Raw genomic sequence first — 24,601 nt, forward strand, 5'->3', positions numbered from 1 at the left:
AAAAAAAAAAATACGAGAACAGCCTATCCTGCCAATCATCCTGCCTAAAACTTTGTGTTTATTTTGGAAATCAATTAGTAAAAATCGATTTTGATCATATATGTTTAAGAGACATTACCATCGCCTTGCACTCATTAGTATCTCACAAGCAAACCTGAGAGCAGTTTTGAGTTTTCATAATGAGCTCTCAAAGATCATTTTTGATGCTATGCGTTCCCAAGGTACACTGCTGTAATTTGTAAGTGTTCAAATATAACAGTTTAATCAAATAATTAAGACAAGCGTTAAGAACGGACCGAATCTCAACATAGCTTAATATTTTTATGGTGCTGAAAGTAGAAAATAGACCCATACTAAATGACTGGATGAACATGGTGAGAATTATTTCGGTTCACTTAACGAACAAAATATGTTCACCGAAGTAATATAATAACCTCATTTATGAATCTGTTATTTTTTTCTTGCTTCCGAGGGGCCTGAGCCTTCGATCTCCTCTTTGGTGGGAGTTAATTTCTTTTACTTCAACGAAATTAAAAGAAGCCAGACTTGGCTCGACACATTTAAACAGAATAGTGACGAAGTAAAATTACTGAAATTTAAATGGTACATAGGGGTTATTTTGGCGGTTTTTTTCTTTTTTGCTGATTATTTCACTCGTATTCTAGTATTCTCGTATGCTTTGCAGACGTTATTAATTGGTGTCCGCAGACATTAGGGTGATAAACACACCCAAGTTCTAGGCCTTTCACCTTTCCAGGACGAGTGAAATCTGTTTCAGGAGATCCACTCGTCAGTTCCGTGAAAGTTTGTCGCCACCACTGGGATTTGACCCATCGCTTATCGATCCAGAGTCAGATACGCTGACCACTAGGTCAACCTGCATGGCCGGTGAGAGGATTTTTGGAATCACGTACTAAGATCATTGTCACTTGAGTCTTACTCCGCTTAAAGCTACATTTTCTTCGGAGCTCATATTGGAATATGTTAAACAATTAGAAGATGTGGGAAAATCAGATAAATTCAACAAAACTATAATGATTTCAGGAAATGAAGAACGCCAGCTTATAAGGTTGAAAATAAATTATTCAATTTAATGTTTAAAATTTGAAAATAAACTTTAAGTATTTCAATCACAATAAGCTGTACATTAGATGGATATAAAATTACTATTCGACCTGAATTATTTACTTTTTTTATGAAACCAAGTGTCTTATTTCAAGTTGAAAAAACAAAATTCCAAGGTCGAACCGTTCGGTGTGCTTGAAAAACAAGTAGCATGCTTTACCCATGAATCTGTTAAGAAAAAATCTGGAGAATCGATTTCTAAAATCTCCAAAATCTCCATTTTTCCTTCTTTTCGGGATATTTTCGACGAAAAATGAACCCCGCGTTCTTTTCCTCCCGGGCTCCAGAAAGTGGGCAACAAGCGAATCAGCCAATGAAAGACGACTCGTAAAAGCAGAGGGTGCCACTCTGTCTCCAATCCAAATTTCTGCTATTGTTTTTTCCCCGGTCAGAACAGACAAATTATCCGTTTTTATGGGGCAGCCTCCGTGGTAAAAGTGGTAAAACAACCCTAAATATAATCCACATGTATGCCATTGCCTGTGTAAGTGCGGGTAACCTTCTGCCCCATTTCCCAAACTATTTGCTTTACGTTTTTACTCTTCCTAGGATTCGGTGGCCATTCATAACCGCGACCAAATTTGATGACGATGACCGAGATATTGTCGCCAGCTCCTGTTAGGTAGGCAAAACGCACCAAGTCCTGCGCCCCGTAGTAAGGATCATCGATCTTCTTTTTGATAAAATCCACGACCTCATCGCTGTTTATGACGTCGAAAAGACCGTCGGTCGCCAGAACTATGAACTGGGGCCTGTGCTCGGAGAGATCGAAGACCAGGACCTCAGGCTCCGCGGTCACGTGACCGTCCACTTTTTCAAGGACGTCACCCAGCGTTCTTGTCAGTGACAGGCGGCCTACCTTCCAGGAGCGACTCCTGTAGTCCAAGGTAACCTTTCCGCCTCCCGCTATAATTCTTTCTTTTTCGTCTTTCTGTAAAGCAACAATCTTCAATCAATACTCCCATACTAAGGAAGAACGAGAAATAAACACTAAAAAAATGGCCCGAAACTGTATGTAACACAGAGAAGAAATGATGCTGGGTCCACACCATTTCGCCGGAAAGATCAAAACCGAGAAATTCCAAAAATTACAATTAGAGTCAAAAATGTGTTTAACTCTAATGAGTACCAGCACAACTGGTACTTTGTACTGCTACTCATGAGAGTTAAACACATTTTTGACTCTAATTGTAATTTTTGGAATTTCTCGGATTTGATTTCCCCGCAAAATGGTGAGGACCCAGCTCCATTTCTCTACCTTGTTGCTAAGGAAGAACTCCGCCCGAGCTCAAAGGCGTTGCCATATTTCTTTCAATAAGTAGCAAATGATACTATAAGAATTATGAATATTTTCCTTCGAAATTTGTATAACAATTTTGTTCGCAATTTAATCTAATATATCTGAAACTTTCAAGAGAAAATATGCATAACATTCCTCGAAAATACAAGATTTGCTCAGGAAAATTTGGCGACTTTTAAATGTTTATATGGCGGTTTTCCTTAACACGGCAGAATATAGGTATATCTATGGCGAAAGTGCGAGACCCGTATCTCCGTAGTCCTATTTTATTTTTTGGAGGGGAAACTAGTCAACGTAATTGTTTTAAAACTTCTTAATTTCTCATTTTTGTTAGCAGAATATTCTGTGTGAATTCAAAGCTCTAAAATTGACTTATTTCTCATCGGAAAAATAATATAGGAGCGGAAATTTTGAAATACTGTATCGGAGGTACGTGATTTTGCACTTTGGCCATCGATTGAAGAGTTTTATTAAAGTGGATTTATTTCAAGTCTTCGACCGTCGAAAAACCCACCCGATGTTTTTAAAGCTGCATCAATGCTCAAAACGCACCACTAGACAAGGGACAAATTTATGCATTCTGATATATTTTCCCGCCTCAAAATCTCACGTAGAACATGATTTGCGCATCAAAAATCAATGAAGTTAACTCTCAACTATGATATCAACGTTTTTATTCAGAATTGATCACGCAAATTTTGAATTCCCCGCTCACAAGGAAAACAAAAGTTTACTGGAATGAAATTGCGCAATACAACGGAGCCTTCCCTCTTAACCTTGTGTCGTTCAAAGTGTAAACAACGTGCAATAGCCGAGCCGAAGCGCCGATTTTTTTTGGGGGCATCTTTTGGTGTCTCCTAGACCCTCCCTTGATGAGGTACCTTTCTGTCCCCCCACAAAAAGTTCCAAGTCCTGCTCATGGTCGTATTTTAATGCCATTGAATCCAAGATAATTCGTCACACGGGCTTTTACGCGAGAGACTTTGCCCAAACAGACGTTTCCGACAAGATTCGATTCAAAGCCACTCGTATAGCGAATAAGTTACAGCAATTTGTGCAAAATGGCTTTGCTTCTCTGCATACTAAAAGTATAGGAATAGCCATACTCTGCTTCCTTTATAGACACTCCGCCAGAGATAAGTTACCTTTTGGAACCAACGATAACTTTCCTTTGAAAAAGTTCCGTTTGAGAAGTCGTCAATTAATGGTTATCTACGCACTGAAACTCACCCTATCAGGCCGATGATCAAATGACAATGGTATCGGAACTCCTTTATGGTCCGCCATAACACCGCGTGAGTCACCAACATTTGCCACAATTAATTGAGACCCCTCTATAATTGCAATCAATGCAGTGGTGCCTTTAAAAAAGTCACATTTAAATATTAAAGAATGCTTACAGTAGAAACATCAAAAAATGACTGAAAGACTTATGTATTTAATAAATAACAAAATAAATTAAAGACTCTCAATAACAATATAGGCAATGTAATGCAAAAGTTGTAATCGGAAGTCAAAGCTACTTTTCGATTAGGTAATGATGATTGATGAGCAACTTGTTGAGTATAGAATCAAATAAAATCGTCAGCTGATGAATGATGAATGAAGGATTTTGATATTGATATGTTTTTGCATAATTAATCTCATCGATACCATTTATGGACTGATAATGCATTATACGAGTGATTGATCCTTCCTGATTTGGATCTTGAATTAGCTGAAATTCTTTTACGCCACTTTTAAATAAGGAGGAGATAGATCATTGCTGAAATATTGTTGTCGCGCGGGCTTAGCAAGTCTTTTGACTCGGAGCCATATTAAAAGTTGCTTCCCAAACATCTCCATTCCTCAGGAGGCCCCATTTGGCTTGCATTGTGATTGAAGGAGGTTTATGGGGATCCTTGGTGCAGCATCATGAAAGGGACAATTTTTGCAATTTTCGAGTAAAAGTCAGTACATCTGGAAATGGATTCTTACGAGAGGTCACAATGATTCACCATTTCAAAAATTATACAAAATATGGAAGAAAATAAATTGTGAGTTGTGAAAATTTTAAGATTGATTCGCACCCTTTGCACCTCCTTGAAAGTTTGTCAAAATTAAAGAATTTTCTTCTTTCCTATTTTGTATTGTTCGCAATACGATATCGTTCTAATCCCTCGCAAAGATATATTCATGTCTTGAGTTTCACTACTGCTTAATTTTACACGAGGTTTGTAAACATTGTCCTTTTTATGATGCTGTGTTGAGAATTTCCTTAATTTTACAAGAGGTTTGCAAACATTGTCCTTTAATATGATTCTAAGTGAAGAATCTCCTTAAACCTCCCTTTATCACGATGTAAATCATTTGGGCTTTCTTGAGGAAAGGAGCTGCTCAAGGATAGCCTATGAATATGGTTCTCTCTCTCTTTGAGTCACTCTTTTATGACAGGCCGCTTAAGAAGGATGAAGTTCCAAAAAATTCTTACTCTTTCACTGCTAATGAGAAATTTTAAAACAAGTGAGCGCTCTGCTAAAAAATTTGCCTCTGTGAGCGTATTAGACTATTTTTTCGCAGATGGTCAGATGACTCTTATTAAATTTGTCCTCTCTTTATGCCCATGCCAGAAAAAGGACGTTTATGTTAAATATGTTTCCTACTTGGGACTGGACGAGTTAGGTGTCCAGATGTTGAGGGTAAAAGTGACACTGCGACTCGGTGCTTATGCTGATTCACTAATTATTTACCTCCTGCATTTCTTCTTGCCAATAGTTCTTTGCGAATGTCTTTATCTGTCAATAAGAACACGTCAGTTAGGAGTTTTTCATAGTTGATGACCCCTCCATCCTCAACATATTTTTTGTCACCTATGAGGAAGAACGGATTCAGTCAATAATTGCCATCGATCAGACAGTTTGACATTATGGACATTTTGGATTTAGATAGTTACGATGCTCGCACGATTTTTGAGTGAAGGAATTATCCAGTACATCAGACTTGCCTAAAATCCAAACTACGCGATTAAGGAGACTGAATCGGTCATTATCAAAATGACTCAAGCGCCAGAAATGAGCTTATGAGAAAAAACAGTAATCTGTTTTAATTGACTCTGTTTCTAATTTCAAATGAATTATGGGATTAATCAATTAATCACCTTAATATTTTAGAGCTTTGAGATTTAGATTGGACCGATTAAACAGGTTTTTACTGTTTTTCCTCTACTGTTCTCTCCGGCGCCTAGAAGTCTTTCTGAGAATGGCCGATACAATTACAACATAGAGTCTTCAGACATATTTTTCCTGTAACCTATAATTACGTCAATACAACGTTACTGAACCCAAGAGTGCTCGCTATTGCCCATTCTGAAGTCAAATACAAATTTTATAACAATTGTATAAGTTTTATAATCGTTCGATCGAAACTTCTTTTTTTTTCTTTTTTTTGCGCAGAACGAGCGGGGTGGATATTTGTTCAATCATTTGAATAGATTCAACCAGAATCAGCCTAACCACATCAAACGTAGCCTAATTTCCTCTCTTGTTCTATTTTTTAAAAAGGAAACCAGGAAACTATTGAAATTTTGTGAGTGTACTCTTCATATTCCATGTGGTGATTTTACATGCACTTTAAATGTATCTAGTGGTTTAGTTCTCTGTTAAATAATAGTTACACAGTTGAAGAGGTATTCTGCCCTGCTGAGGAAAAACGCCGTATGAACATCCACGAGTTGTCAACTTTCCTTGGATAAAACATGCATTTTTGCGAACAGTAATGCATCTCGACGGTGTAAGTCGGCAATCACATAACTCTTTTGCGGAGTCTGAAAATCTCCGCCTCTATGTTATTTTTTAAAGGAGAACAAATTGACATCATTCCTTGAAGTTTTTGCAGAATTTCCTTCGCACAAAAAGCAAAAAAATCACCGCAGTTTTGAAGAGCTCCCGTTGAGCACAGTTTTCCGTTTAAAAAATAAAGTATGACAGTAAGTTTGTGACGTCGCAAACCGAGTTATGTGATTGCCGACTTACACCGTCGATATTTTTCCTTTGAATTTCCAGACATAGAATAAATTACGAACAAAACTAGCTGAAAAATCGATGGAAAAATCTTCACAATTTTCCCAGTATACTAATTTTATGTTGAAGGAAATATGGCAACGTCTAAAGGCTCATACGGCGTTCATTTTTACATAGCAGTATTAACCTTTTAAATCACTACTCCGGCTCACTATTGCGAGGCGCCACGCAACAATATTTCTTGCATTATGCCACACGCATTTTGCTTAATTTATTTAGCCACACCCACACTGCACCCATCGTTTGTGGCCAAATACAAAAATTCTTGTTGCGTTGCGCCATAAGCGGTGACCAAATGAATGAACAAATACTATTAGCGATGAGTACTTTCTCTTAACATCTCGAAACGAATAAATGTATTCCCATCGTTTCTACTTCCAGACCCAGAGCTGGACCCAGCAACTTGGCAACACTGTCTTTCCTCCCTTTAAATCTCTGTTGAATAATCAATTCTTGTTGAAAGCCTAGCCTCTTCGAGAGTCGATACATTTCATTGGTATAAATGGAGAAAAAACAACGTTCGACTAAAATTGACTAGATCCGCCAAATATATTGCGTTTATAATTATTAGAGAATCTTGATGAGTGTGTACTTACTCGGTTTGATGACCGACTCATAGTTTTCTCTGTCCAACCACCGAGTTTGATCATATAAAATGCAACCATTGGTAGGTGAACACATGACTAAGGCTGAAAAGCAAAAAGTATGAAAGAAACAAGCATAATGAAACAAGCAGCCATATAATTTCAACCTATGCTTTTCCTTATTTATGTCATTTTTTGATTATTTTTGCCTAGGCGTGGCATTACTCTCGAGAGTCTCGGTCGAAAAGAGATCGAAAAACAAAATGGCTCGAGAGGGGCAGGGGGGGGGGGGTGATAGGGAGGGAAACAATGCTGCCGTGCTTAGAAAGAATGAACCTTCGAAAGTTGCCAGATTTCCCTCGATAAAACATGTATTTTTGACAACATTCATGCTTATTTTTCCTCGCAACTTTCAGATATTTAAAGATTAAATTCCGTGCAAAATTGTCTGAAAATTTTTCGAAAATAACTATCAGAATTTTTCTAGTAAATTCGGTTTTTATCGGAGAAAACTTGGCAACGTCTGAAGGCTCATACGGCGTTCTTCCTTAGCACGACAGAATAGGGAGGGCAGAGAGGAAAACTTTGAAATGAAGATATGGAGTTGGATGGAGTTAGGACGTAGGTCACAGGTTATGGTAATTTAAATAGAAAGAAAAAATACCACTTTTTTAATTTATCGCGTTTTTCCCCAATTTGTGGGTACGGGACAGTGCCCGTCCAAAATCTATGCACATATCAGCGAATAGAAAGGAAATGTTTAGACATCTTCCTCTTATTTCGAGGTATAAGACTTGTACACAATAGAATCTCAACATCGAGTCGACTATACAATTTTTACTTACATAGTGTAACTAACAAACCTATACTGCCGCGCTCAGGAAGAACGCCGTATGAGCCTTTCGACGTTGCCAAGTTTCCATCGATAAAAACCGAAATTACTGGGAAATTTTTGAATATTTTTTTCTAAAATTTTTAGCCAATTTCGTACGCACTTTAATCTAAAATAATTGAAAATTTCAAAGAAAAATGTGCATGAATGTCGTCAAAAATACATGTTTTATCAAGGGTTTGGCAACTCTCGAATGTTCGTACGGCGTTCTTCCTTAGCACGGCAGTATACTAGTTCTGACTCAGAGGTGGAGAATGTTCACGGACCAAAGACCTATTAGAAGATCGCAAACTGCGGGAAAGTGGGAAAATTGCGTAGGCTATACGAATTTGAATGATGATTGATGTAAAATGTATCACTTATTGATCGAAACTCTCTCAAGTTTCGCGCCGTACTTCTTCCGAAGTTATGTATGCACACTATCCTACGCATCTCCAATTGGACGTATTTTTGCCAAATGGAACTGTGTGCATTATGAGTCATAATGCATAATTTATGACGTGAGCCCTGTTATGGACATATTCTTAAAGGCGGTCTCAGGGCTCATGTCTTAATGCACATAGTTCCGTTTGATAGAAATACGTCCAATTCATAGCGTGCGTATCTCGGAACTTAGTGCGATTCACGAGTTGAGAGCTAAAAACGAGACTTGAGATTAGGCTTAGGGAGGCGGCGCAATGCTTGAAGTATTTTTGAAGTTTTGCAGGAACTCATTGCAATCGTTTGTAGCAAAAAGTTCAAAGTTTCGGAAATTCCCTTTCGAGAGATGAAGTCCCTTTTTCAGGATCCAATCACAATATGAAACAACAAATCTTTCTCGCATACGTACACCTATGAAAAAGAGCTCGGTCTCTTTTCCGCTGACTCAAAGATTTTAACGCAAGAGTCGAAAAATTGGAAGGGGCGAAACACATGAAACAACTGTATCGACTTCAAGGTAGGTAAAATTGCAGATCTAAAAAAAGGAGGAGAATCTTTTTCCGTCTGACTCAGAGATTTTAACGCAGGAATACAAAAGTTGTATGGGGCGAACCGCGTTATACCAACCATTTCGACTATCAAAGAGGTTAAATTGTGTATCCAAAAAACGAAGGAGAATCTCTTTTCGGCTGACTCAGAGACTTTAACGCAGATTAATTAAAGAAAAATATATAAAATGGCAACATTTCCTCTTCGTCCTGGAAACTTGTCAGTTTGCAGATAGGCGGTACTGTTCCATAGTTATCGAGATTTATGTGCTCTCACATGAGTACCTAGTTTGGTTTCCAAAGTCCAGCCTCTCACTCATATAAATGATTTTGTTTTACACTTACTTTCAGTCTTAACCTTGGGCGGGAAAGAATTTCTTCTTTTTGAACTTCTGGTTCGAGTTTTCCTTAAAGGGATTTTAAACCGAAACCGCGACCTGGATCCATTCCTGGACCTAGATGCCTGTTTCAGGTCCATAGATCTCCGCACAGCTGCTATTTCATTGATTATAATTTTCATCAATACGTCTCTCGCATAGCGCACAGCGTCCTGTAAAAAGAAAATCAGAATTTTCAGGGATCAAACGCGGGGCCTCTTACAATGGATCAGTTGCACGGGTCGCAGAATCCCGTTTTGATGGTTTAAGCTGGTACATTAGCAAAAAATAATAAGGTTTGTCTAAATGCCCAGTTCCTACGCCCTGCGATAATACCGGAGTTATAGTCCTTCAGATGTCGCCTTGAATCCTTGGGTCGACGTAATTTCGGTTTGGTTTAGCATCTTTAGCCTCTTTTATCCCCATTTTTTTCGTATGAAATTCCTCTATGACAGGTAAAAAATACGAGATTGGTATAACGAAACTAAACATATTAAAACCCCAAAAAGGCAGGACGTCTTGAGTCATCACAGGCTCGTTTTCAGCTACAAAATTAATGCAATTTGAGTGACAACCTAATCCATTTGTTATCACGCAACCACGTCCACGTTGCGTTCAGTGCTTTCATAATAACGACTGGAATCGGATCGGAGCTTAATATTTTATTAGTGCCCATTATTTTTTGCAGCTCAAAATGAGCCCGCGACGACTTGGAACGACATGCTCTTTTAGTGATTAATATTTTCAGCTTTTTTTTACTCATTTTGTACTTTTGCATTCTATTATATTCGTATTTTCGGGCTTTGGCTTGTGTGCTTTATCCCTCCTCTTTACTTATCCGTCGTATAAATGAACGTATTTCTACCAAATGGAACTATGTGCATTAAGACATGAGCCCTGAGACCCATAAGAGTATATGCATGACAAGGCTCACGTCATAATGCACATAGTTCCGTTTAGCAGAAATACGTCCAAATAACTCAATCTTGAGTTTTTGTAGACAAAGATTCCTCTTTCCGCAAATGGTAACTTGTTGCGTGGTAATTGAAGCCTTAGCTCTGACTAACAATACTTTTGGGCAAGACTTAATCTACGAAAAAATCTTAATTCGATCGATCGATCGGATACCTCCGTTGTATAAATCGTGTTCTACCTAAAGTTTTAATGAGAAAACATTTATCAGCATGCTTGACCTCGTTCTTTGTCTAGTGTTTTGTTCAAGAAAAAATGCGTTTCAATGGGCTGGATTGTCTTAAATGTTTAACGTGCGAATTTAGGATGTGGTTTTCATTGCTGCCATCATTAAAATTAAATGTTGTAGACGCAATAACGTCCGGCAGGAATTGAGCCTGTCTCAAACTTCAGCTGGAGCAAAAATAAGAGTTGTTGCTCATAGAAAATGACTCAAAAATCAAAATGAGCCCATTGGAAAAGTCTGAAACAGACTCAAGTTTTTTTTTTTTTTTTTTTTTTTTTTTTTTTTTTTTTTTTGTGCCATTGATTAAATATTAACATGAGGTTCCACGATTCTACGAAGTGAGAAAAATGAAAAGTAAGGTCCAAAAATTTACTAAGAGGGGGACTGTGACTGAGGCACACAATAACTGAAGATCATGTGCCTCTGCTGGTCGTGGTATTAGGTGAAATCTGCCATTCGGCATACGTCGGTTATGAGTTGGTCTAGAATTATCCCGTAACTTTACACGTGCAATTGCATAAGGAATATGCCAATTTTACATTTTCCGCTTCAAAAACGATGCTGTTGCCATGTTGAATATTGCATAGCATCTTAGTGCGCAAAGCTTCGATGGAACGACGCCTCTTAGGAAATGTTCGCACCTGTGTCGTAGTATCGTTTTTGAAGTGGGAAACTTAAATAAACGCATATTCCGCAGATTGTAAAGTTAGGAGTGTATTTCAGACTTGATCTATGCAGTCTTCATGATGTTTGAGCCATTTTCTAGACGAATGTTCACTTCTCTTTGCTGTAGCTGAAGTTTGCTTCAGGTTAATTTCGCGTTTTTTTGTAACGGAGCACAGTGAATCGAGTCAATAGGAAAAGTCGCACAAAATCTGGAAAAGTTGGGAGCTGATATTTTTGAAACTATGAGACATAAAATGCTAAGACTAGGTTCATTGGTTTTTTCCTAAAATTTTCTTTCAGAGACACCCCCTGAAATTAAATTTGTGACGTAATAAACATCAAAATTTGACATTTTCGCCAAAAATTCCATGCCCGACCTCTTCTATTAACTCGTTCCACTGTGTGGAGGTATGTAGGCAGTAGATAAAAAACTCGAGCCGATCAAGCCGCGAAAATTTGCCTACTGATGAACTTACCTCGCCGTAATGTCCGTCGAAAACCGCGTAGAACGATGCCTGAGTGCCGGCGGCGTTTTCGTAGACCATTAATCGGTCCTCCATTGCGTCTCGGTATCCAATCGTGGCGTACATTGCAACGTTACTCCACCGTTTCCCCATTTGTATCTTCTCCTGTACCTCTAAATCTGCTTGAGTCACCAATGTTGATATATCCCCGTCGCCGGAAATAAATCCGCGATGACTCCAAAAGATAGGATCTTTTTAGAAAAAAAAGAGGAGGGTAGTTATTTTCACGAGATAAAAATACAATTAGCTTTGATCTAGCATTTTACGTATGATTTGGTCATTCTCGAACAGACTTAAGCGCCAGAAATTGTTGCTGCGTAAGGACGTATCTCGATTTCCACGCGTGAGACTTGCTCTCTGTATGCTGCCGTACTAAGGAAGAATGGCGTATGAAAATTCGAGAAATGCCAAATTTCCTTCAATAACATGTACTTTTGAGGAAAATTATGAATATTTTCCTTTGAAATTTTCAGACGTTTTAGATCAAATTATGAACAAAATTATCTGAGAAATTGGTCGACAAATATCCACAAATTTTCTTAAAAATTAAATGTTTTCCGGGGGAAATTTGGCAACGCCTGAAGGCTCATATGGCGGTCCTTCCTAAGCACGGCAGTATGAGCCTAGGCTTCCCGGGGCTCATGTGGGTATAAAGATGTGGGTATTTGTCAGAGTCGCAACGAAATGATATTTTGAGAAAAATAGTGAAAATTGCCATAATGGACTACTAGACTAGGTACGAATTTCAGCATTCTGATACATGTTTCTGAACCAAAATTTCACGTAAAATGCGATGCGCATAGCAAAAGTTACCAAAATCAACTCCTTACGAAGATATTTAATGATTCATGATGCGTGAATTCAAACCGCCCGCTTATGAAAACTCAATGCTCTACGTGATTCACATCGCGCGCTAAACGTTCATCATGATAGACTCTGCGATATAAAAATCTAGAAACCTCAATCTTGACGGTTTGGCTCAGCTATAGCAAATTTCTTGTGGTTTAAACAACATATGATGGGAAATGAACATTGCTCGATGGAGAAGCTTGCTGAAACCGTTGTAGCGCGCGATTTGACTCGAGTAGAGCTTTGAGTTTCTTGTGAGCGGGCAGTTCAAATTCCTCGTAACCAATGTGAAATAAAAACGTTGAAATCTTCGTTAGGAGTTAGTTTCAGTAATATTTGTTGCGCTAATCGTGTTCTACTTGAAATTCTGGTTAAGAAACATGTATCAGATTGCTTAAATTCGTACCTTGTCTAGTGGTCCATTGACCCGGTTCTGCATATTGGATGTCAGAAAAATGAATGTGCGAGAAGTATATAATTTAAAGTTGGATTATGATTGTTTCGGACATTTACCTACAATTTGAACGGGAAAAGAAGGTATAAGCAAATTGGCGCTTGAGTCTTCTTGAGAAAGAACGGAATACTTTCAATGTAAATCCCCCATGTAAAGTCAACTTTTTTGTATTTCAAAGCCTTGGCGTGTACGAAAACTTTTTTACACTCTTTCTACATGAAATACGATGAAACCTTACCTACTGATGATCGCTTAAAGTGCAGAAACTTACTAAAATCTCAACAACAAGATAGTCAATTTTACAGCGCTCTCAACCAAACCATCGAAGTTCCCCATACTCCCACAAGCCACCAGAAAGTTGGCACTTCCACATTTCTTGTAAAACCCCCTTTTCGGCATATTTTTACCGGGTGTACTTGTACCCTTAGTCTCCTCCCTGAAGGAACCCAATCACGCATTTTTTTTTGCCAGCGTTTTCTCTGTCATCCTATCAACATATTTTTTTTTGTTTTTGTCTTTTGGTCGTTCTTTTGGCTTTAAGAGAGCGCGAAGCGTCCTCTGGGGGCTGGGCCGAGTAGCGGTCAGGGGTTTAACCCCCTAGTATATATATAATAGGACAGAAAGTCTTCATCATGGCGAACGAAGATATGAGGTTTCGGACTTTGGTCATGGATTTGCTAGAGAGGGGCCGTATCTCACCTGTGACATACTCTTTGAGATCCTCTCGGATGACGGCAGGACGTTTTTTGTCTTTGTGTCGCCATGTGTAAGACCCGAATGTGCACTTGTATTCCATCATCCCTGAGTCAAGTGGTGGAGAGCACTCCACGAAGTAGAAGCTTGGGCGGGGAATACGCTTGCTTATTGGATGAGAAAGGAAGCGCCTTGCGACGTTTTTGCAATATTCGTTTGCCTCCTCAATTTCTTCCGGCCAAGGCGATCCTTTAATGTCGTGGCATATATTTCTCTCAATGTCGTTTTCTACTCTCAGGGACCCGTGATTCCCAATAAACTCGGCCGCGAAAACCTACAGAAACAGATCTCGACGGTGAAATTGAACTTGTATCAAACCTGGTCGAAGATTGAAAGGAAGATAATCAAGAGAAGGAAAGGAGGGAGGAGAACGCGGAGGAATAGAACACAGAGGAGAACGGAAGCGAGGCGTGACTGATCGATTTATCGATATCTCCCCATTTGCAGCTATGGTAAGGCATCGATAATTAAAGTGCTCGTTGCGAATACCTTGTGTATCGATTCTTCTCCATAGGTTTGAATGGCAGATCAATCGATAGATCGATAGGAGAAAACTTTGCTTATTGTGCCAGTATTGGACGCAAGAGACGTAGCGGTGTGAATAGACTTTTCAGAAGTAAAATAACACGAAAATTATACTGATCAATAACAAATTGGAAGAAAATGCGGGAAAAAACTAATGAAGAGCAGATAGATGTCAATATTAAGCTCATTCAGGTTGAACCAGGGCACAAATCGCGAATTCAGTACCCACGGCACTCGCATTGCGACAAAGCTCACTGAATGAAGCCCTCGCATGTGTCAGGAATTTGCGTTTTAAATACTGATTCCTCTGTAAAATTTTGCGAGAAATACAATTGTGCCACTGGTTCTCTCTATAACCAACTCTAAAACCCCAAAAATTTGAGGCCGTAATGGAAGGGATATCCCACACTATCCTGAGAGTCCACCTCTATATCAAGTCAAACTAAAGATATGGAGAAAATACATTAACAAGGTTGTCACTCTGTTTGGGGGCTCCAAAACTCAAAACACGGCAACTCTACTAATGTATTTGCTCCCTATCTTTGCATGTCAAGTCTGACTCGGGAGGTGGGCTCTCAGGATAGCGGCAGATATCCCCTTCATAATGGCTTCAACTTTGAGAGCTTTTTTGAGCTTTGGAGTTCATTTCAGAGAAATCCATTGGCGAGATAGTGTTTCTCGTGAAATTTTCTTTTTTAAAATTGCATAAATCGTCAATCCTCACTCATGCTAGAGCTTAATTCCCAAAACGCAAAACTGACCCACGATACCGTCGCGTCGCAAGGGTTGCAATTTTTCATGAAAAATAAAATATTGAAATTTCGTGTGAAATATTTCATAAAATTTCAGGAAAATATGAAAAATACTGAAAATATTGAAAAGTATCTTTGGAAATTAAATGCAAAATTTAATGAAATGCGTCTGATTTTTGCTTTTCTGTGAAATTTCATGAAATATTTCACGTATATTTTCAATGTTTCATATTTCCCATTTCAACTATGCAATCTTGACCGTCGCACAATGAAGGTTCAGCTGGTCGAGCCACAGCCCTGAGAATTTATCCGACTCGGAGCAAAATTCTTTAACGTTTTCCTAACGTTCCAGGTCGTTTCCAAATTCCTTTAACGTTCTAAGTTTTCCCGGCCCTTGGAACCGTGATCCATCGAGTTGAAGGGGGAATTTATTTCTCACTCCTATTTTCAACTATTCAGAAAGAAGCGCTAGAGCGAGGCTAAATTCTAGCTCTTGCAACTTATCTTAATGCCTCTATAAAAATAATTTTCTGAGGGGAGAATCGAGTAAGAGTTACTAGACATTTCACTGTGACGGTCATCAAACACACGGAGATTACAACGAAAGTCACTCGTCCCACCATGTCATGCATTACGAATAATCCATTCCAGACCGAGACCCTCATTTCGTCGCTCCTCTCCTCTGGGGTAAAGGCCTAGATACACACGGCAATTAATCGCCGCGAGTGAGAGACGAAAGCCAATGGAGAGCCTTGATTTTGATATATCGACGTCAATGGATCGAAATCAAGGCTCTCCATTGGCTTCCATCTTTCACTCGCGGCGATTAATCGCCGTGTGTTTCTAGGCCTTAAGTGTGCGACTTCTTTTTGAGATGACCCCTGACATCCGTGTAACTCATAGAGGACAATAGAGGCGCAATGTGCTGGAGCGCCGATGAATAAGTCCCTTAATGAGACTGTTTTGTCCAGCACTCCTGAGACTACACTCAAAAAAAGGTATGACTCTGAGACCCATAAGAAATGGCTCGGAGATCCATAATTTCTAACCAAAGTGACTTGCCGTCTACAGTATGGCTTTCTGAGCCATACTTTATTGGTCTTGAACCTATAAGCATGGCTCCACGAACTATATTTTATGGCTCCATGATCCATAACTCGGCCGGTAAGTCACTCTTTCCATACTTGTTTTTTAAGTGTAGTGTGCGGCGACTGGCGATGCCGTATGCGCGTGGTCCCAGCTCCGGTCTTTGCTCAGAAAATACAGGTATACAATTTATTTCATAAAAATCGGGAGTGTTGTACATTTCTTAATTTGTCGTGACTTCAGTGGACACAATTTGCCAAAATTCGCGGAGATAATGGTTGATTTAGATGAATAAATCCCGAAAACCACTCGCAGCCCGCGATTCTCCTCATAAGCCGCCGCGTGTTAAAAAATGCCGGCGAATAAAAGGCTCGGAATGGCCCGTTCATGGATTGACTTCATCGGCGCTCCAGTACATTGCGACTCAATTGTACTCTATGATGTGACTCCATGCTTTCAGGGGCTCATACCGAGATTTAGATACCACGGTTGATTATATAATATATTATATGATAATGATAAAACAATTACTTTAAAGCTTTTGACTTTTTTTTTTATAACATATTTTATTTGTTTCTTACAAAGTAGAATGAAGCCGCGAACAGTTGCCCCACCGTAGTTGGAAGAAGTGCTTTTGTGTAAAGGTAGGTGCAATTTGACAGCTAAAGCTAGCGTCTAGCTTAAAATTATGACTTGGACTTAAAATTATGATTCCTATCCTAATTTTGTCGACAATTGGTCTTTATACAGTTCTTTCATTTACAAATTATTGACATAATTTTGATTGGTTGATATATTAATCAATTTCTGGTGTGCGATTGTTACCCTTGGCACCATCCTCTCGGATCTAACATCGGTAGGTCTTTATAATGATGATTTTTAAACATTTTGAAAATGTTCTTTAAATAATTAAAGAAAAACTTTAAATCAATTTTGAAAGGCATATATGTCACCTTATTTTATCCCATAAAACAATTTAATGCTATTTTTGAATTTTTTTACTTTTTCCTTTGTTTTAAAAGTACATCTCTCAAACTTTTTTCAGTATTTAAAGTTATTTTAAACACTGTCATTAAACCTTGAAAATCGAATCAACGTATATCCATCATGAATTTAAATTGCTCCCTCTTAATTCAATAAATCATATTATAGAATACATTTTTAACTTTTTCCTTACCGAGACCATGTGTGAAGTTAGCACCAAAGAAATAATCTGGAAAAAGCGCACCAAACTCATGGCAATAATTGTAGATACTCTCAAGATTGAACCGTGATTTTAGCAAAATATTAATACACGTCAAACAGACCACACACTCTCATTACTGGACCCAATGGTTAATAGCGAGAACAGTACCAGCCGTACGTATCAAACCTCATGGAAAAATTTCGTTTGACAGATTTCATAAGGTTGACTAGACTATATGTCGACGGTGTAAGTCGGCAATCACATAACTCGGTTTGCGACGTCGCAGACTTCCTGTCATAATTTATTTTTTAAACGGCAAACTACTCAACGGCAATTCTTTAAGATTGCCGTGATTTTTCTTCTTTGTGCGAAGAAAATTCTGCAAAAACTTCAAGGAATAATATCAATTTGTTCTCCTTCAAAAAAATAACATAGAGGCAGAGATTTTCAGACACCGCAAACGAGTTATGTGATTGCCGACTTACACCGTCGATGTACATTCCCAGTAATGTTCTTTTTTGTAGCTGCTGCGTTGATGAACGCGAATGTTCGCGTGCAACGGCCGCCATAATGATTTTTCTTTCGCTTTCTTTTTTTCAAAAAAATAAAAGGGCGGGCCACGTCGGCCAAATATCAAAGCTTTCAGTCGGGTACAAAACGAGGTTTCTGCGCCCGTGGTGGATGAAGCATTGGGATATTGCTATTTACTTGTTCAAAAAAAAATCGGGATTTTACTTCGTCAAAAAATGCTACACTTCTCCGAAGTACTTGCGTACTTTCATGCTTTCGGTGACGCGGTAAAGGAGACAAAAATTCTTGCCTCCAGATAGAGTGATCGGGTGCAAAAAAACTTGCGTGAGGTTGGTTTCAATGATTCATAAATTGAATAAGATGAGGTTTTTTCTTTGGCAGCGTGGTTGACATTCCTATAATTTCCAAAATTGGTATTTTCATGAAATTGAGTTATTCATCGATCGGAATATATCTACTTTCCTTTACGAGTATGTTGGTAAGAACATTCGATCGTTTGATATTAATTACTATTCTTATGCTTTTTTCTTATTAAACGTCCTGAGTCCTGGAAGAACACTTCTCGATTGCAGTATTTTGGAATCTCCGCTAACATTCTAGACACTTTAAGGATTCGGCTTTCGAGCCCGGAGCGGACGGTATGTCTGTACACTGTGCAGCCCGTAATTTTTTTCCAGCAGTGTAGAAACGTTAATTGATCAATAACTAGGATTTTAAAATATTTTAAAGAAAATAGCCGGAAAAATCATGAATTGGTTCCCTCTCTTAAATTAAATTCAGCAGCAAAAATTCTGAAGTACTGCAATATAGACGTGCCTTTTCAGCACTCAGCGCCTCAATTTGTCTTGAACTTACCATCGATTTGTATGGCTATGGTAATTTTTTTGTATTTATACTACCCAAGAAGAGGGAAGTTGTAATTTTTAACGTGACGTACAAATTTACTGTATTCACATCAAGAAAAGTTACTTGTTTAACGGGCGGAATTTTGCTCCGTTTTTTGTCAAACAAAAAAAATATATAGATGATACGAAACTAGGCAACGTATAATATAGCTCGACAGATGCTCGTTAATGCTAGATTTTTGCGGTTGACATCTGGAGCACATTTTTACAATTAGGAACTACTATTTCTGGCTCATTTCAAAAACAACACACGTGCTATTAGTTTCCTCATGCAGATAGGGGTTTTTATGGATGAGTCAAAAAGACCAGTCCCTTGTGGCAAAATGTAGTTTGATTTTGTATGACATTGCCACTAGCTGCCTACTGCATTTGAAGGAATGGGGGCAAAAAAACCTTGCGTGAACTTTTGGAGCAAATGGACTCAGACGTGTATTTTAGTTCGTAGTAGGATGGTCTCTCAGAGTGAAGAACAATTTTTTGTAAAACCTTATCAATATCGAGAAATTGAACAGTTTTCTCTACCTTTCTCTCTCCTCTTCTCTCCATATTTCTGTCACGTGAGTCCCTGGAAATAGACTTATGATTAAATAACATACTTCCATATCGAGCAATGTCGACAAATTGTTAATATTTCACACATTTCAAGAACCTCTTCCACATTTTCCGAGCGCACTTTTGTTGTTTATAACAACTTTTCTTCCAGTTTAGGCGTCTCCTCGAAATTTTAAAAGTCACCTCAAGTGACAAAAAAAAACCTCTGCGCCAAAATATGTCATTTGAAAATTTTTTCGCATTATAGCTCATACATTTTGGAGATTTTGCAGAAAATTTTCCACCTATAAAATTCAAAAAAAATGTTCACTCGGTTTGAAGAGTTTGTTTGTAAGTCGCTCTTGGAGAGCCACACGAGCGGAATACCGCAAAATCGAAGGGGTTCTTACGAGGGTATCAAAAGATTCTCGCCACTCTAAAAATGAAAAACCGCGTATGTATTGTTGAATCATCCTACAATGTCATAGCCAGAGGTAAAAAAACTAATAAAAACGGAAAGCTATGGTGCGTAGGTAAGAGAATCGTTTAGAAGTCAGCGGCGCGTTTCGAAGTAAAATCGTTAATTTTTTTGTAATTAGTGAGCTCCCGTGGCAGAGGTTAAAAGAATCGACTGATGGAAATTCGTAGAAAGGTGAACTCCCCCCTCCCTTCCCCAGCCTGTAATCAGAAAGCTTTTATGAAAGAGGTTAAAGTAACGACTAATGATAAATCTAATGGAAAATCGTTGAAATAGGAGCTGACAGTGACTGACGTAACCAAGATTATGAAGACAGGCCGGTACACCCACGGCCCTCACAACCGTGCTAGGAGAAAACGCCGTATGAACATCCGAGAGTTGCCAAATTATACCGCCGGAAACATTAATTTTTGAGAAAAATTATGAAAATTTCTATTTGAAATTTTTTAGATACTTTAAAGTACACTGCAAAAAAAATTCTGTGAAAAATTGGACGGGAAAAATCAAAAAATTTTGAGCGTTTAGTTGCGCTTACACCACGCTGCAGCACAGCAAAAGCCCAAAATATAAAAAAATAAATTTGAATGCTTTGGAAATCATTAAATTTGACACGGAGCCACTATTATATTTACAAAAAACACGTTATATTTTCCAGTAGTACATATTTATTTTTCATCAGTTTAAAAGGGAATAATCAATGCAGAGAGTGCAAACATTTCAAAATCATGAGTTGAAAAACGCTGACTCCGCGAGTTTAAATATTAGAGCCTAACACAGAGCGGAGCGGCGTGTTAGCAGCGCAGAACGCGCACTGGTGCCTACAAACCTGACGGGATACTTCACGCATTGCGCAACGCGTGAAGTATCCCGTTAGGTTTGTAGGCGCCTGTGCGCGCTGGTTGCCTGCCGCGCCGCAACGCTTTAAGCAACTATTTCGCGTCAGAGGCGTTGCACAGTATCCTACAAGATTGAAGGCGCACAAAATAACTAGTTAAAGAGGACTTTCAATTTTGACTGCATCTGTTACTGAAAAATGTTTCATTTGGCATTGGAGCGTTTCCTGGGCTCCCGCTTTGGTTTTCATCTTATCATGTCCGTACACTGTACCATGAACATATGTTTTAATCTGCTCTTAGAGTCAGTTCTCTTTCATGACTTGATTCATGAATGAAATGTTTTTAAGAATGAAAGGTAGTAGTAGTATGCATTTATTTTTAGGGTGGTTCCTGTCATTTAAATGAGAAGATAAAAATGTGGACATAACATGTCCACAATTTGGACAATTTTGTACATATTCATGGTTGGACATTAAATCATTTGGACTTATTAAAGACTGGACTTAACGTTTAGTGGACATTAATAGCGGTGGACATTTATTTAATGGACGAAAGGTAGGTGGACATAAAGTCCTGGAAGCCATGTTGCATCTGCAAAATTAAAGGCGCAGTGGCACGTGGCGTGAACTTGCAATACTTCGCTTTCTGCTACCTGTGTGTCGTTCCGATTTATAATAAATTCAAATACGAGGCCCGAATACTGCCGTGCTGAGAAAAAACGCCATATAAACATTCGAGAGTTGCCAAATTTCCTCCGAAAAACTGTTAATTTTTGAAGAGAATTGTGAATATTTTTCCTTTGAATTTTCAGATGGATAAAATTGCGAATGAAATTCTGTGAAAAATTGGACGGGAAAAATCAGCAGTTTCTGGAAAATTTGTATTTTACCTATAGAAATTTAGCAACGCGTGAGGGCTTATACTGCGATCTTCCTTAGCCTAGCAGCACGGGCATCGAATGAAAATCAAGATTTCTAGGTGAGACCGGAGGAATGCAGGCAGCAAAACCTACTCAGCTTCTGCGAAACTTCGGGAAGTGTCAGCGCGAGCTTAAAAAAAAAAACGGTGTCATGAAGAAACTAGTCTGCGGTCAACTTACGTATCGGAATAATTAACAGCCAACCATATTCGTGTTTGTGGTCACATACCTTTGGCTCCCAATCTCCTATATTCCCTCTTTAAATATTTTCACGGAACGATGCATTACAGAACTTCTCCATCTCCATCAGGTCTTCAGAGTTTCTGGGTTTCTCAAATCGCAAACGCGTTAGTAAATGAAAACAGACGTATATAAGAAGTTGGTAAAAATAACTGTAGTCTGTGTAATTTTGAAGACAACGTGACTTATCTTCTTAATTTGCCTATTGGTAGATAGATCCCACTGCCAGGCACCAGGAATGCGTTTAGGCAATAACAGATACTCGTTGAGGAACGTACGTATGTTTCTTCAAAAAGGTACTTACAACTTCATATATTGTTAATTTATACATGGTAATAAATCATCTGTATCGCGCAGGATTGAATCTTTTTGTATGAAATTTGTTTTTCAAGCATATCTTTTGTAATTACAAATTATCATTGTATAGAAATTATAAGTAATGCAGCGAGAAATATGCAAAACATTGTGAATCCATCATACATACTAAAACGTCTGTGCATACATACTTATGGTCTTACACGAAAAAAGGAATCCTAGTCATCAATGGTCAATTTTTCAATTTAATACTAATATTTATCGACCTAGGTAAACACTTTTGCCTTTAAGACTTCTGATGGCGTTCTGAAGCGTAAGTTGCAAGCGGTTTAGTTTTTTTCGCAAGAAAAATTCGAAGTTGCATTTTAATCCGGCAACCCCTTGCATAAACATGGCGGATTAGAATTCTAAACAACCCTCCTCCCTCCCCCTGCCCCTCACCCTCCCTTTCTCCCCTTTCCTCTCTCCCTCCTGAGCCTACGTTTTTTGAACCCAGAACTTTGAACTGCTAACACTCGAGTTTGGCAAAACGTTTTCGAGCACTTCTTCCCCCGAAATGTTTTGAAGTAGTACTGTACTGTTCTTTACACTTTTGTATCAATCATTCTATTTTAATGCGTATTGATAACGGCGCAGAGCTACAACTATTCGTGCTTCATTTTAAAAACATTTACATTTTTAAAACGTGGTAAATATTCATAAAACCTTTTCCTAGCAATGGCGTCGATATGAATCTCAATGAGCCGTAGTTGTGATGAAAGAAACTATACAAAAATTACTAAAAGAGGAAAAAAACTAAGAAGCACGCATTTTTTTGTTTTTAACTTATTTGTACATCGACCTTGTTTAGTCAAATACGTCCAATTTTGAGCGTTTAATTGCGCTTACACCACGCTGCAGCACAGCAAAAGCCCAAAACGTAAAAGAATAAATTTGAATGCTTTGGAAATCATTAAATTTGACACGGAACCACTATTATATTTACAAAAAACACATTATATTTTCCAGTGGTAAAATTTTCTTTTTCATAAATTTAAATAAGAATAATTCATGCAGAGTTTCCAAACATTTCAAAATTATGAGTTGAAAAACGTCGACTCCGCGAGTTTAAATATTAGAGCCTAACACAGAGCGGAGCGGCGTGTTAGCAGCGCAGAACGCGCACTGGCGCCTACAAACCTAACCGGATACTTCACGCATTGCGCAACGCGTGAAGTATCCTGTTAGGTTTGTAGGCGCCTGTGCGCGCTGGTTGCCTACCGCGCTACAACGCTTTAAGCAACTATTTCGAGTCACAGGCGTTGCACAGTATCTTACAAGATTGAAGGCGCACGAAATAACTAGTCGAAGAGGACTTTCAATTGGACGGAGTTAAACAGAAAGGAACCAAGCCACATCGGGATCGAACCGAGAAAAAGAGGTTTAAAGTTTGACTCCTGCATAAGACTCAATGTAAAAGATAAACTTCAAGTTCGATTTCTGCAAAATTTGTTCCAACAAAAACTTTGAATTTTTGGCGATAGATAGTAGAGCAGTGGTTGAGTTCAAAATCACTCATAACTCAATTTTTTCCAAAATGTGGGTTGGTTCCTTTCTGCTTAACTCAGTCCAATTTTGACTGCATCTGTTACTGAAAAATGTTTAATTTGGCATCGGAGCGTTTCCTAGGCTCCCGCTTTGGTTTTCATCTTAAGTCTACACATGAACATATGTTTTTATCTGCTCTTAGAGTCTGTTCTCTTTCATGACTTGATTCATGAATGAAATGTTTTTAAGAATGAAAGGTAGTAGTAGTATTCATTTATTTTTAGGGTGGTTCCTGTCATTTAAATGAGAAGATAAAAATGTGGACATAACATGTCCAAAATTTGGAAAATTTTGTACATATTCATGGTTGGACATTAAATCATTTGGATTTATTAAAGACTGGACTTAACGTTTAGTGGACATTAATAGCGGTGGACATTTATTTAATGGACGAAAGGTAGGTGGACATAAAGTCCTGGAAGCCATGTTGCATCTGCAAAATTGAATGCGCAGTGGCACGTGGCGGGAACTTGCAATACTTCGCTTTCTGCTACCTGCGTGTCGTTCCGATTTATAATAAATTCATATACGAGGCCCGAATACTGCCGTGCTGAGAAAAAACGCCATATTAACATTCGAGAGTTGCCAAATTTCCTCCGAAAAATTGTTAATTTTTGAAAAGAATTGTGAATATTTTTCCTTTGAATTTTCAGATGCCATGGATAAAATTGCTAATTAAATTCTGTGAAAAATGGGGAGAAAAATATCCACAATTTTTCCAGGAAATCCGCATTTTATTGAAGTAAATTTGGCAGAGGTTCATACGACGTTCTTCTTTAGCATGACAGAATACGTCTTTTCTATATCCGGCTGTGTTGACATTCGATTTTTCCTTTGTTTTAAATTTGATTTCCTACGGTATCTTCGTAGACCTGCATCTGAAGCTGGTGTATAGAACCCCATGAACGTCAACGCCACGTACTTTTCTTAAGCCTCGCGTCAATTTAACCCAGCTTGGGAAT

General features: G+C 38.4%; 1 protein-coding gene across 1 annotated transcript; it reads right to left on the reverse strand.

Moving 5' to 3' along the window:
• Positions 1-1,139: 1,139 nt before the first annotated feature.
• Positions 1,140-17,967, reverse strand: LOC109036733 (uncharacterized). Its single transcript, XM_072302609.1, has 8 exons — positions 17,289-17,967; positions 13,695-14,022; positions 11,645-11,883; positions 9,273-9,477; positions 7,080-7,172; positions 5,155-5,274; positions 3,656-3,786; positions 1,140-2,056 (listed from the first exon to the last, which is right to left on the reverse strand). The coding sequence occupies exons 1-8, from the start codon at positions 17,346-17,348 to the stop codon at positions 1,577-1,579; spliced, it is 1,656 nt and encodes a 551-aa protein (XP_072158710.1). The 5' UTR covers positions 17,349-17,967; the 3' UTR covers positions 1,140-1,576.
• Positions 17,968-24,601: the final 6,634 nt, after the last annotated feature.

Source organism: Bemisia tabaci, chromosome 7 (assembly GCF_918797505.1).
Source record: "Bemisia tabaci chromosome 7, PGI_BMITA_v3".
NCBI classification, from domain to species: domain Eukaryota; kingdom Metazoa; phylum Arthropoda; class Insecta; order Hemiptera; family Aleyrodidae; genus Bemisia; species Bemisia tabaci.